The 12,116-nt window shown below is 51.2% G+C and overlaps 1 protein-coding gene across 1 annotated transcript in view; it reads right to left on the minus strand.

Moving 5' to 3' along the window:
* The window catches only part of PALMD (palmdelphin), a 54,554-nt gene that overhangs the window by 20,011 nt on the left and 22,427 nt on the right, over window positions 1–12,116 (minus strand). Inside the window, exons 2-3 of the mRNA XM_066247228.1 lie at window positions 11,616–11,696; window positions 5,343–5,467 (exon numbers count right to left, since the gene is read on the minus strand). Coding sequence (XP_066103325.1) covers window positions 5,343–5,467; window positions 11,616–11,696 — 206 coding nt within the window. The remainder of the gene's footprint in view (window positions 1–5,342; window positions 5,468–11,615; window positions 11,697–12,116) is intronic.

Here is a 12,116-nt window from a genome sequence, read left to right on the forward strand (position 1 = left end):
TGCCCTAGGCGGAAGGCAGTTGCTAAGTATTTGGATTCAGTGAAGGTTCTTCAAAGGAGGGCAGAGAAAGTCAGAGGAGGACTTTAGAGTGTTTTTAAAAATCCTTACTAGAGAATACTTCATCATAAGTAGATCACCCTTCTCAAAGAGAACGAGGTGGAGTCTGCATCGTTTTCCTTGGCCGGTTAACCTTCTGCATTTTCTGCTTCTGACATGTCTGTCAAGAGCTATGTGTGCTCTAGTCGAACTCAGAGGTCTTGGATCACAGCTGGAGCAGTAGCAAGTGTCCGGAGGGGACCCAGGGGCAAGGCGGTTTGGCAGAGGGACTCACGGAGACTGCAGGGCGTCTGGGTAGGAGAGAGGGACCCAGCTCCGTGGGACACATGCATTTGCACACATGGTTATTTGGACCGAGAAGTTGGTGCTGCATCGCATCCGTACCTGTGTCTACAATCAGGAAGCAGATGGCTTCACGGTGACAGCACAGGGCTCGTTTGCGGGGCAAACTGAAACTGTGTTTAAGCAGAGTGATTCAGAAGGAGAGATGTTCCCTCATGGGAACGTTTGCTCCTAAGGTGTTAATCAGGGGGACCAGGCAGAATGCTCACTGACGTTATTCCCGAGTTAGTGAACGTGACTCAGAGACAAATACCACACAAAGCAATTATCCTCAGAAAGACTGCCTCTCTTTGAAAGAAAAGATGAGAGGATCAAGAAGGAGGCATGCTTCATTCACCCTGGGGGTGACAGTGAGTCAGGGGAGCTCGGGGACTGGACTGTGGCAGGGTCACCTGTGAACGTCCCTATGAACCGAGGTGTACGAGCCGGAAGTCAGAGCATGGGCCGGAAATAACCACACACGCTGTGGAGGGGTAGCGTTAGCAGGATTTAACTTGGGGACAATGCTTTCTGCAGTAGCTGAGGCACAATTTAGACTTTTAATGAGATTTTAAGTCCTGGCTCTTAATTTTTTTGGCTGTACGACTTGGGGCAGGTTGACACCTATCCATGCCTGTTTTCACCTTGAAAGGTCACCTGCCTCACAAGGTGCTGGTGAGGATTCAGTGGGATGATGTAACAAATGCACAGTGAAAAAGCAACCCCCGTTATTAACATTTTCGTCTTTAAGCCCTAAGGAAAACCAACTAATTATGCCACATCCTAGTTGGGTGGTAATCTCAGTTTGCTCAAAAAAAAAAAAAAAAAAAAAAAAGAGATTTCCTGTGCTAGCCCTAAGAAATGACAGGTGTTGGCCAAAAGATAAAAATTCCCCGAGGAAGCTCTGGACAGCCTCCTCTTCTAATAATGATTTTTGACTCTGAGAAGGGAACAACAGCCAATATGGTTTTTTTGAACACCTACTGGAAGTCACTTCATTCACAGCAGAGTCCCGTGAAATGGGCACAAGTGTCCCCTGGCCACAGACCAGGAAACGGAGGCCCGGAGAGGTGACGGAACCTGGCCACACGAACGCACTCTGGTGGCCGAGCGGGAATCGAATGTCCAGGGCTGGGCTCTGACTGCAGCTCCCAGAACAGAGATGGAGGGAGGGAGGGAGGGAGGGAGGGAGGGGAGGGGAGGGGAGGGAGGGGAGGGGAGGGGAGGGAGGGGAGGGGAGGGGAGGGAGGAAGGAAGGAAGGAAGGAAGGAAGGAAGGAAGGAAGGAAGGAAGGAAGGAAGACTTCCCCAAGGGGGTCTGGCCCTGCTACAACCGGCGTTAACAGCCACGTTTCTGTTTTGACGTTCCTATGAAAATCTTATCCTCTGGCTGAGAGGCCTGGCAGGTGGCAAATGTCAGCCTCCCAGTAGGCACCGAAGTCAGATGATAAATGACCCTTGGGGTTTGGGATCCCGGCTCCGCTCAGGGCAGGAGGAGGGTGGTGGTTTTTTTGGGGGGACTAGGGAGAAAACACAGAGCTGTGCCCAGCTGGCGGCAAGAGGCTCCCTAAGCCCCGTGGGTGGGTAGCTGTTGCGGAGAAAGATGGAATTGAAGAGCGTGCACCTGATTATTCAGCAGCTTTAGAAATCTCCCGGGACGGAGTATTCGGTTGTCAGGCCAAGCTGCTTTGGCCACGGGATCCCCGTCGTGCCGGGGTGCGGCGGAGGCTGCCTGCTAGGGACGCAGCATGGGTATTTTCTATCCCTGTGCCCGGCTTCGGAACATCCTCTCCCCCTGCACATATAAATATTTTTAGCGAGATAAACGTGCCTTTATGGGTCACGATGATGCACAGTCTTTACGAACTCTTTGCAAATGCGTCTCTTAAGGGCCATTCCTTCAGCGGTTTCCTGTCCTGCGAAGGTGTCTTACTTTTCCCAGGGCATTCGCACCTGCAGGTCTCCTTTAATTGTGCGGCAGGGGTGATCTGAATTCGACTTGCTCGGAGGCCCAAGTGTACCCCTGACTGGCTCTGTGACCTTAATGACGTCCCTTGCCCCCTCTGAGCCTTGGTCCTCATCTGCGAGGCGGAGGCGTGCACTTTCTCCAGGACTGCTGGGAGAGGGCGGGGCCTTCGCCTGAAGGACAGGTGCTTCGGAAATGGCACAAGGCCATCTAAAGAGAACCACTGCTGTTATGAAGACTTCTATTTGGGGATTAGAATCATTCGGTGTTCTAGAGGAGCAGGGAGGAGTTAAGATCTGAAATCAAGTCTCAGAGAGGTGCCGGGACTCGGGTAAGGGGCAGACATGAAACTGGCCATTTAGCAAAGGCTTGACAGGCACACAGAGGACCCCAACTGTGGAAGGACTTCTGGAAGAGACCCCACCTTGCCCATGCACACAGGTCACATGTGCCATCACTGGAGAGCCAACTGCGCTTGTCTCTAATGTCCCGCTTCCCTAACCATGGGACTGCTTTAATCTCGCTGCAGAATAGCGGAGCTAGTAACACCTGCCTCACAGGGGTAAGAAGATTAAACGAGACGATCTCTATAAAGTGCCTGGAGGGTACTATGGCTAGGAAATACATTTTTTTTTATTTATTCATTTTAGAGAGGAGAGGGAGAGACAGAGAGAGAGAGAGAGAGAGAGAGGAGAGAAGAGACAGAGAGAGAGAAGGGGGGGGAGGAGCTGGAAGCATCAACTCCCATATGTGCCTTGACCAGGCAAGCCCAGGGTTTTGAACCGGGCGACCTCAGCATTTCCAGGTCCACTGCGCCACCACAGGTCAGGCAGGAAATACATTTTTTTTCTTCCTCCTTCTCCTCTTCCTTCTTTCTCCTTCTCTTCCTCCTCCTCCTCTTTTTATTTCTTTTTTTTAATTTGTTATATAAAAGCTCTGACTAGGCAAGCCACGGCCAACTAACTCCCCTAGAAGCTTCTGTGCTTGTCGGGGCCCTCAGGCGGGGTTGGAAGCAGGCGGCAGAGTGCTGGTCGCTCCCCAGGGCTCACTCAGAATGCCGCCCGGACTTGGCAGTGGGGCCGCAGCCCACACACACACACACACGCACACACACACACACACACACACACACACACACACACACACACGTAGCCAGAGCAGTTACCGTCGCAGATGCAGAGAAAGCCCTAGGTTCCGTCTGTGGGTGGGCGGGGTCCTCAGAGGGACCGGGACCGGAAGCAGGAGGTGTCTGCAGAGCGCAGGGTGGGTGGGCCTCAACTCAGGGCTTCGTCAGAGGTCAGGGCCCCCGCCGAGCAATCAGCACAGAGATCACTGGCCCAGCCAGACTGTGAGAAGATCTTGCTAAGAATCGCCTTAGGAAGGAAGACTCAACCTTTCCAAAGTCTCAGGCTGATTTTTTTTGTGCTATTTTTGAAGACTTTGTTCTTCACCCTGCAGGTGCACTTCCTACATTTGAGCAAACAACTGAGGGGCGGGGGGCCCCAGATGTAAAAATTCCAATGATAAGACAGACATGACTTCTTTAGAATGGTTCATTTAAGAGCTATCTCCATGAGAGCGCATGGGCAATGATTTCAGTATTAAATACACAAATATAGGAGGTAAATATCACCGGAAAGAAAAGGGGTCTTTCTTCCGTGTGGTCGGTTTTAGGCCTGAGGCGATCTGTTCGCACAGTGTGTGGAGTCTGGACAAAATATGGTCCTAGTGCGGCTCCCGGGTGTGTTTTTGTGTGTGTGACAGAGAGAGGGACAGATAAGAAGGGAGAGAGACGAGAAGCATCAATTCTTCGCTGTGGCAATTCTTCTTAGGTGTTCATTGATTGCTTTCTCATACGTGCCTTAACCAGGGGGCTATGGCAGACGGAGTGACCCCTTGCTCAAGCCAGTGATCCTGGGCTCAAGTTGGCGACCTCGGGGTTTCGAACCTGGGTCCTCCGCATCCCAGTCTGATGCTTTATTCACTGCGCCACCACCTGGTCAGGCCTCCTAGGTATTTTTATAGGTCTTTTTCTATAGTCCTCACTGAAGAGAGTGAATTCGTAGTGAGCGGAGCTTTGGAAGTTGCCCATGTTGCCGACGTGTGTGGGCTTTGCATTATCGTTATTACCGAACCACAGAAACCCTGTCTCTCTGCCGCGGGTAGGTCAGAAAACGATTCCGACACACCCCGTATCTCTCTTTCTTCCCCATATCATATTTCTCTGTATTGTGTGGTAATCCTAATGATCCTATCATCTATAGAAGCTTCCCAGTTATTTTCATGTCCATCACCTCGGTTTAAAGCAAGACAATTTAACGACGTCGTTCTGTCGGAAGCTGCCGACTCCGTAGTGATGATGCTGTACGACCGGCAGGGGCGGACCTCACGTGGACCCCGAGAAGCGAGGTCAACCACCTGTGACTGAGGACTCAGGGAAGCAGAGGGGAGAGAACGCTAGTGAGGAATTCCTCCCGTGTCTTCTCTTCTGAAACCTCCTGGTGTGAGTGGGAGGGCCTGGGAGGGGGGTGTGACGGAGGGAGACTGTAAACACGCCTGCAGCACTGTCCCCTGTCCTGCGCTGAGGGTGGGCTTGGGTCTCTGAAGGACTATGTTTTGAGTGCCCGCCATGTGCCAGGAAGGTGCTTCCAGTTTGGCATACGTGTTTGTGTGTGTGTGTGTGTGTGTGTGTATATTTCACATCTGCTCAGTGACTCTAAAAGACGGACACTGTTGCTACCGTTCTGTAGATGAGGAACAGCCTGGAGCTACAGGTGAGTCGCCAGTACGCACTCTACCCCCCCCCCCCATGCTATGCGTCGGTGACGGTGACGTGTACAGCAACATCCCCACCGGTGCGGCCTGGTGCGTATCCCTAGCGTTTGTTAGGAATCCAAGCGGAAGGCCTGGTGGCGTCCCTGAAATGCCGACGGCCCTGCCACGTGCAGCGTGGGGACACATGGAAGTGCAGGTGTGTGTGTGGGGGCGTGAGGCCGTACCTGAGGATGCTCTGCTCCAGGGCCTGCATCTGGCGCCGGTCCTGCTGGTTCTGCCTCCTCATCTCCTCCTGCTCCTTGCTGCTGCTGACCCCGTCCAGGAGCCATTGCTCCCTCAAGGCCTTCTTCTGTGGGCGGGAAACGCAAAGACGGGGTCCTAGGTCAGTGGGCAATTCCCAACCCCCGGACCGCGGCCGGTCTGCGGACCCCAGTCCTGGACCCGCTGCAGAGACATCATGGCCGCCCACGGCCTCCCTGCTCAATCTGCCTTGTCCTGCTTCGCACCCTGCGTACCCTTCCTCACGAGCCAGTTTGATGGATCTAAACCCTGTTTCCCCTTCAAGTTCTAGTTTGAGCCCTCCTTCTCCATGAGGGGGCCCCTGCGCCCCGCCCCCCACAGCCGACCCTGACCCTCAGAGACCTCTGTTCTGTGTCACCAGCGCCCACTGCGTACACACACCCGCAGCCGCCGCATGTCCACAGCAGCGCCGTCCGGCCCTTCCCACGGGGCGCCTCACTGCTCTTGGCTGGCTTGATGGGTTTACACCTGTGACCTTAAAGTAAAGACCCCCTTGGGCCACTTTGGTATTCATCCCCGTGACAGTACCCAGAGACTGCTCCCAAAACAACCTCTGAGGGACTAACAGGAACGGTGGGCAAACAAGAGGCTGCTGTTGGATCTTAAACAAATTCAGTGTTAAGTCTCGGGCTCTCTGGTCGACATTTATGGATGTATCTTCCTGGTGGCCTTTCTTTCTTCTGAGAACCTGCCTGGTCCCAGACCCCTCCGTGCACCTCTCTGCTTTTCCCCACAACATGACACACAGAATTCACATGTCAGTGAGTTGAGTTTTTGTCAACTTTAAAACAAAGAAAAGAAAGATTTAGGCTTCACTGCATGGAAGAACACCTCCCTGCATGTGCGTGAGAGAATCACGTCCCACCCGCCCCCTGGACCTGCGCCCGAGAGGTCTCCCCACGAACGGGAGGAGACTGTGGGTTTCGGGGGCTCAGCCAGCGCCGCTTGCTGTCTAGACGGGAACGGGCACGAGCTGTTTGCAAAGAGTCTGTGTTTCTGCTTTTCTTTGGGAAGAAAAGCACCGTCAATATCTCTATACTCCACCGTGGTAAGTCATTTGTACCCTAGTTATTCATTGGGGACTCCCTGTGTCTAAAATGGTGAGAAGGATGGAAACTTGATTTCCCGGGACCTCTCTCTGTGACATCATAAGTGAGAGCAAGCGGGAAGAATTTTTGTTTTGTTTCCAAGGATGCTAGAATTAATACTACTGAAACATAAATATCTCTGAATTTAATGTAAATGAAATAAGGTGACTGTGTTAGAAAATGACCGGAGGATGGTTATTTTGAAGCAGTCCTTTACAAATTATTTAAAAATACCACACTGATTACAAGGAGGCGTTATATGAAGTAGAATTTGTAGACTAGAGGGGGCCAGGACCGCTCTGGCTGAAGCAGCAAGGGGCCTGGAGGCCTCTGGACACACGGGACCAGTCTGAAAACCAGAGATGGAGGTTCAGCCTCGTCCCAGCTCGTGGTGTTCGCGCCAGCCTCCCGGAGTGTAAGTGCACGTGGGCAGCATGGCCCCCAACAGCGGTTTGTAGCCAGTGGCTCTTGGTCCCAGAGTTCTTTTAACCTCCAGTTATAGCTGCACAGCTTTTTTTTTTTTTTTTTTTTTTTTTTTTGTATTTTTCTGAAGCTGGAAACGGGGAGAGACAGTCAGACAGACTCCCGCATGTGCCCGACCGGGATCCACCCGGCACGCCCACCAGGGGGCGATGCTCTGCCCACCAGGGGGCGATGCTCTGCCCCTCCGGGCGTCGCTCTGCCCCGACCAGAGCCACTCTAGCGCCTGGGGCAGAGGCCAAGGAGCCATCCTCAGCGCCTGGGCCATCTTTGCTCCAATGGAGCCCTGGCTGCGGGAGGGGAAGAGAGAGACAGAGAGGAAGGGGGGGTGGAGAAGCAAATGGGCGCCTCTCCTATGTGCCCTGGCCGGGAATCGAACCCGGGTCCCCCGCACGCCAGGCTGACGCTCTACCGCTGAGCCAACCGGCCAGGGCTGCACAGCTTTTTATAACGGCGTTTCCCCACAGATGCAGTGAATATTACTACTAAAGGTCAAGATTTACCTCCCGAGGGCAAAGATAAACTTTAGCATATCAGCACTTCAAGGATTCACTTGATTTCACTTTATTTCTATTTGAGGGATTACGGTGATATAGCTAGTGCATGGTAGCAAGGACAGAGGGTCCCCCCAAAGGAAATTACAGCATCTGCAGACCACTTAGTGGGTGAGTTTCCGTCACTGACACTTGTATCGCTGGAAGAATCATTCAGACGGGCCGGTCTACAGGATGAACTACAGGGGACATCCTTGTTCTTAAGTCTGGTCAGGCACAAGAGTAATTTTCATTGAGCCTTATGCCACTGTGTTCACAGCCCACAACTTGTCCATTACCTCTGTCAGAGACCTCTTGGCATCGACATATAAAACACACTATTGGGACGTGCAAACAAAATGACATGGTACAATATCACAGTAACCAAAACACAGTCATTTTGCCTGTATGTCACAATTTAGCCTTTAAGTATACAAGGTTCACGAACACAATAGCATCAATTTCACAACGGTGACATTCAGACCCAAAGGCCACAGTGACTAAATGAAAACGGTAGTGACATGTGAGTCATGGGCAGTTTGGCAGCTTGGAGACAATTTACTTACTGATATTTTCCAGTTACTTCTGGCAGATTTTTAAGGAAAGGTTTCCTGAAGCACTTCTACATTCTAGACAGCATGACAGTAGATGGTAAGACTCAATTACCGTATTTCCCCACGTATAAGACGCACCCTTTTTCGAAAATACTGGGGTCTAAAAACTGGATGCGTCTTATACCATGGTTGTGGCATTACAAATGCCACAGATGGCACTGAGGACGAGGCAATATACGAAGACAGTGATTCGTCCTCAGACAGAGATGAGGACAGGCTAATGGATGGGAGTTTTGACAGTGATGAGGAGTTGTATGAATTTTATGATGAATAAAACTTGAGTTCAATCACTTTAAGTAATACATTTTTTTTTTTCAAATTTCGGGCCACAAAATTAAGGTATGTCTTATACATGGGAGTGTCTTATACATGGGGGAATACGGTAGTTTTTCAAACCATGAATTAAATAATTAAATGGGCTCCCAGAAAAGAAACGTTTTCTAGGTTGAGTGTTGGTTCTGTGTCTCGGTGGCTTCAGATTTGTGACCATGGTACTCAGCAAACCTCAGAAGTGCCTGAAGGTTCGAGTGATGTCCCTGGAAGACTCCACCCTGCCCCCCGCCCCTTTCCAGCAGGTCGTTGGTGTGTCTGTGAGGACCTGGAGCTGAAAAATGTCAGCGTGAGTCACTGCGGCTCTCTGACACATGTGGGCCACCAGACGGAAGGGGCCTTCATAAACGTCCGCACTGTGCCGTTCAGAACGGTGGTGTGAGCCTAACAACAGTCTGCGGGAGGAAGAGCGGTGTGGATGGTCACCCGCATGGGGACAGACGGATGAGGAAGAAAGGCAAGCGGGACACCCAACTGCAGAGGCCGGTGGGGCTTTCTGAGCTTGGTGCGCGTATTTCGGAATCGATTATTGCTGAAAGACTTGTGCATGGTTCTGAGCTGAGTTTTGCAATGCTGCCTTGTTGCTGTTTGGTACAGCCACCCTCCTCTACAGGGCACCTCTGCAGGGTCACCCACCTCTGTGGGGCCACCCACCTCTGTGGGGCCAGGAAGGACAGGCTGTCTGAAACAGACTCCCTCTGCTGTGTTCCCCTTGCCCTGAGAGTAGTGTTCATCGCCGTAGAAACGTCATTATAAGTTTATGTGACTGTCGCCACTTTAAAGGCATAGACTGGACTTTATGTTCTTAGTGTCCAGTTTAGCACCTTGCACATATTAGGTGCTTAAGAAATATTTATTGCAGGACAGGTCCTACGTGCATCTAGATCAATTCTACTTATCAGTGAAGTCAGTTTAAATCCCACTTTAATACTGTAGAACCTTTCTCGAGCAGCCCAGATGAAAGAATTACTGCTTATACTTATATTTAAATTTTAAAAACATCACCATGTAATTAGTTATCATTATTATTATTATTATTATTATTTTATTTTTCCAAAGCTGGAAACGGGGAGGCAGTCAGACAGATTCCTGCATGTGCCCAACCAGGATCCACCCAGCATGCCCACCAGGGGGCAATGGTCTGCCCATCTGGGGCGTTGCTCTGTTGCAACCAGAGCCATTCTAGCACCTGAGGCAGAGGCCAAGGAGCCATCCTCAGCGCCCGGGCCAACTTTGCTCCAATGGAGCCTTGGCTGCGGGAGGGGAAGAGAGAGACAGAGAGGAAGGAGAGGGGGAGGGGTGGAGAAGCAGATGGGTGCTTCTCCTGTGTGCCCTGGCCGGGAATCGAACCTGGGACTCCCACACGCCAGGCCAATGCTCTACCACTGAGCCAACCGGCCAGGGCCAGTTGTCCTTATTATTTATTTAATCTTGAATTTCCCTCTAGATTGCGGGCAGGGGAGCTGTAGCCCTCTAGGACCACTGCTGGTCTCTATGACATGAATATGCAAATGAGGAAACGGTGTAGTTCCCCTCCCACACCCCTCTGGGTCAGTACCCTGCTTGGGAAGGTGGGCAGGACCTCCACGCAGAGAGGGAGGCAACGCCTAACAGGGCGCGCCCGGTCCAAGGGCATCTCTGAGCAGTGTCTGCACACCTGTGCACAGCGTGATACAGGTTTTGATTGGATTGGGTTAGAAGAGGTCTCCTGGGTCCCAGGAAGCAAACCTATAGGAAGGATTGTGGATTACTTTTTGGAATGTTCTGGCAAGTCCTTAAATGAGGTGCCTCCTCAGAAGTGGGCCTTTCAGGATGTCAGAGATGTCCTTTGGGACCCTTACTGCCTGGAATGAACCCAGGAGATGTTTACACCTGCTCTCTGTTGTTGTTTTGGGACAGATACCAACTGCTGAATGTTAGGGAGTGATCAGTTTGCTTAGAAGCGTAATTCATTCAGTGAGAGACCCAAATTGTGTGTAAATGTGTGTGTGTGTGTGTGTGTGTGTAAGAGAGAGAGATAGAGAAAAGTGAGCCCACATATACTAATTTTGGAGTTAGAAATGGCCTACCTCAAAAATTGTTGTAGATTTGACTTTTCAGTTGAGTTGCCCTGAAATAACTTGGTGACATTTGTTTTTATTTCACCGGGTTTTTCTGGGGGTGCACACGGCATGTCCTGGCCGTGTCTCCCACTTGTGTAAATTGGGTGAGACACGGTAAGGCCACCTGGCCGGCCAGGCTTTGAAATGCTCCATCCAATGTTGGAAATGTCGGTTTGTACAGGAGCAAAGGAACCAACAGAGTCCAGAGACCCGAGGCTAACTGGAGTCTTAAATTCTGTCTCTGCCCCTAGGCGGTGACTTGATCCATCAAAAAGACGGGTTTAGCCGAATTCTGCAAACTTGACTCAGTCTGTGTGCCCCTCCAGCGAAGGGCAGGATTTCCCTGAGGGACCCGTTCCCTCTGCTGATAGCAGCCTGCCCCACAAGCCGTTTCCTGCTCGGGTCTGTTCCCAGGGAGCCCCTGCCTGTCAACTTGGTCGCACCCTGTGACTAAGCTACGTAATAAAATGTTGAAACTCAATGTGCTTTAATTACAGCATGACCCCACCCGTGGAAGATGTAAAGTCTGATTCTAAAGTGGAGGTTTATTTTTGGTTATGATCTCATGTTCTGTCAAAACAAAATAAAACAAAAACCCAATCCATCCGCACTCAGGCGACAGGGGAGACATTGTGCCCGAGGTTTTAAATACGTGTGTCCTTGGCTGGGCCAGACCCTGTCTGTGCTGCGCCCCCTGGGGCACGGCTGGCCTTTCATTGATGTTAAAAGGGACTTCCTAGCTGGGTCCGCCCCCTGGGACATTAAGCAAGGACTTGTGTTCTGGGCCACACTGTCGAGGCTGAATTCTCCAGCTTACCCAAGCAAACGGGAAACTTCTGTTAACAAAGGATAAGTTATCATGCCATATTTTCAGTTTCCCACGTGCAAATCCCACCGGCTAGTAGTTGCTGTCTTCCCCGTGGCCGTGAGGATACTAGTGAAGCTATGTGGAAATGCTTTCTTTCCTAGATCCTCTTCCCGGCTGGAAGTTGAGCGCCACTGGGATGTCTGAACACAAGATCACTGAAACGGGATTCAAGACACACTTACCTTCAGATGCTGGTGTTTCAGTTTGTCTTCCTCTATGCTCAGACGCTTCTGTGAGATTTCCTCCTGGATTTTTCTTTTATCCTGAAATTTAAACAAGCAAACAAACAAAAAAAAAATCTGGCATTAATCCCTTTTTTTTTCCGTTCCCAATTTGTTTAAATATGTTTCCTTCAGGTTGTCTCATTGTGGAATGGCTGGGGGGGGGGGGGGCGACAGGCTTCCTGGCGCTGGACTGAGGCTGCTTTGGACGCTCCGATTTCAAAGCAAAGCGGAGCAAAGCGAGCCCTTCAAAGCATTTCCCTGATGGAGAGCGATATGGTGCTTTTTCTAAGAGAGCAGGAAAACACTTATCCGTCTCTCCTTCCCCTCTCCTCTTCTCTATCGTCCCCATTAGCCTGGCAGGACCGAGCTACGGAGCACAGGTGGGTCGTTAGAAAATAGTCCCGGGGACGCGGGGTGCAGCCTGGGAAGTCCGGCCAATGGCACTGCAGTGACAAGGTC

This window comes from Saccopteryx bilineata, chromosome 11 (genome assembly GCF_036850765.1).
Source record: "Saccopteryx bilineata isolate mSacBil1 chromosome 11, mSacBil1_pri_phased_curated, whole genome shotgun sequence".
Classification (NCBI taxonomy): domain Eukaryota; kingdom Metazoa; phylum Chordata; class Mammalia; order Chiroptera; family Emballonuridae; genus Saccopteryx; species Saccopteryx bilineata.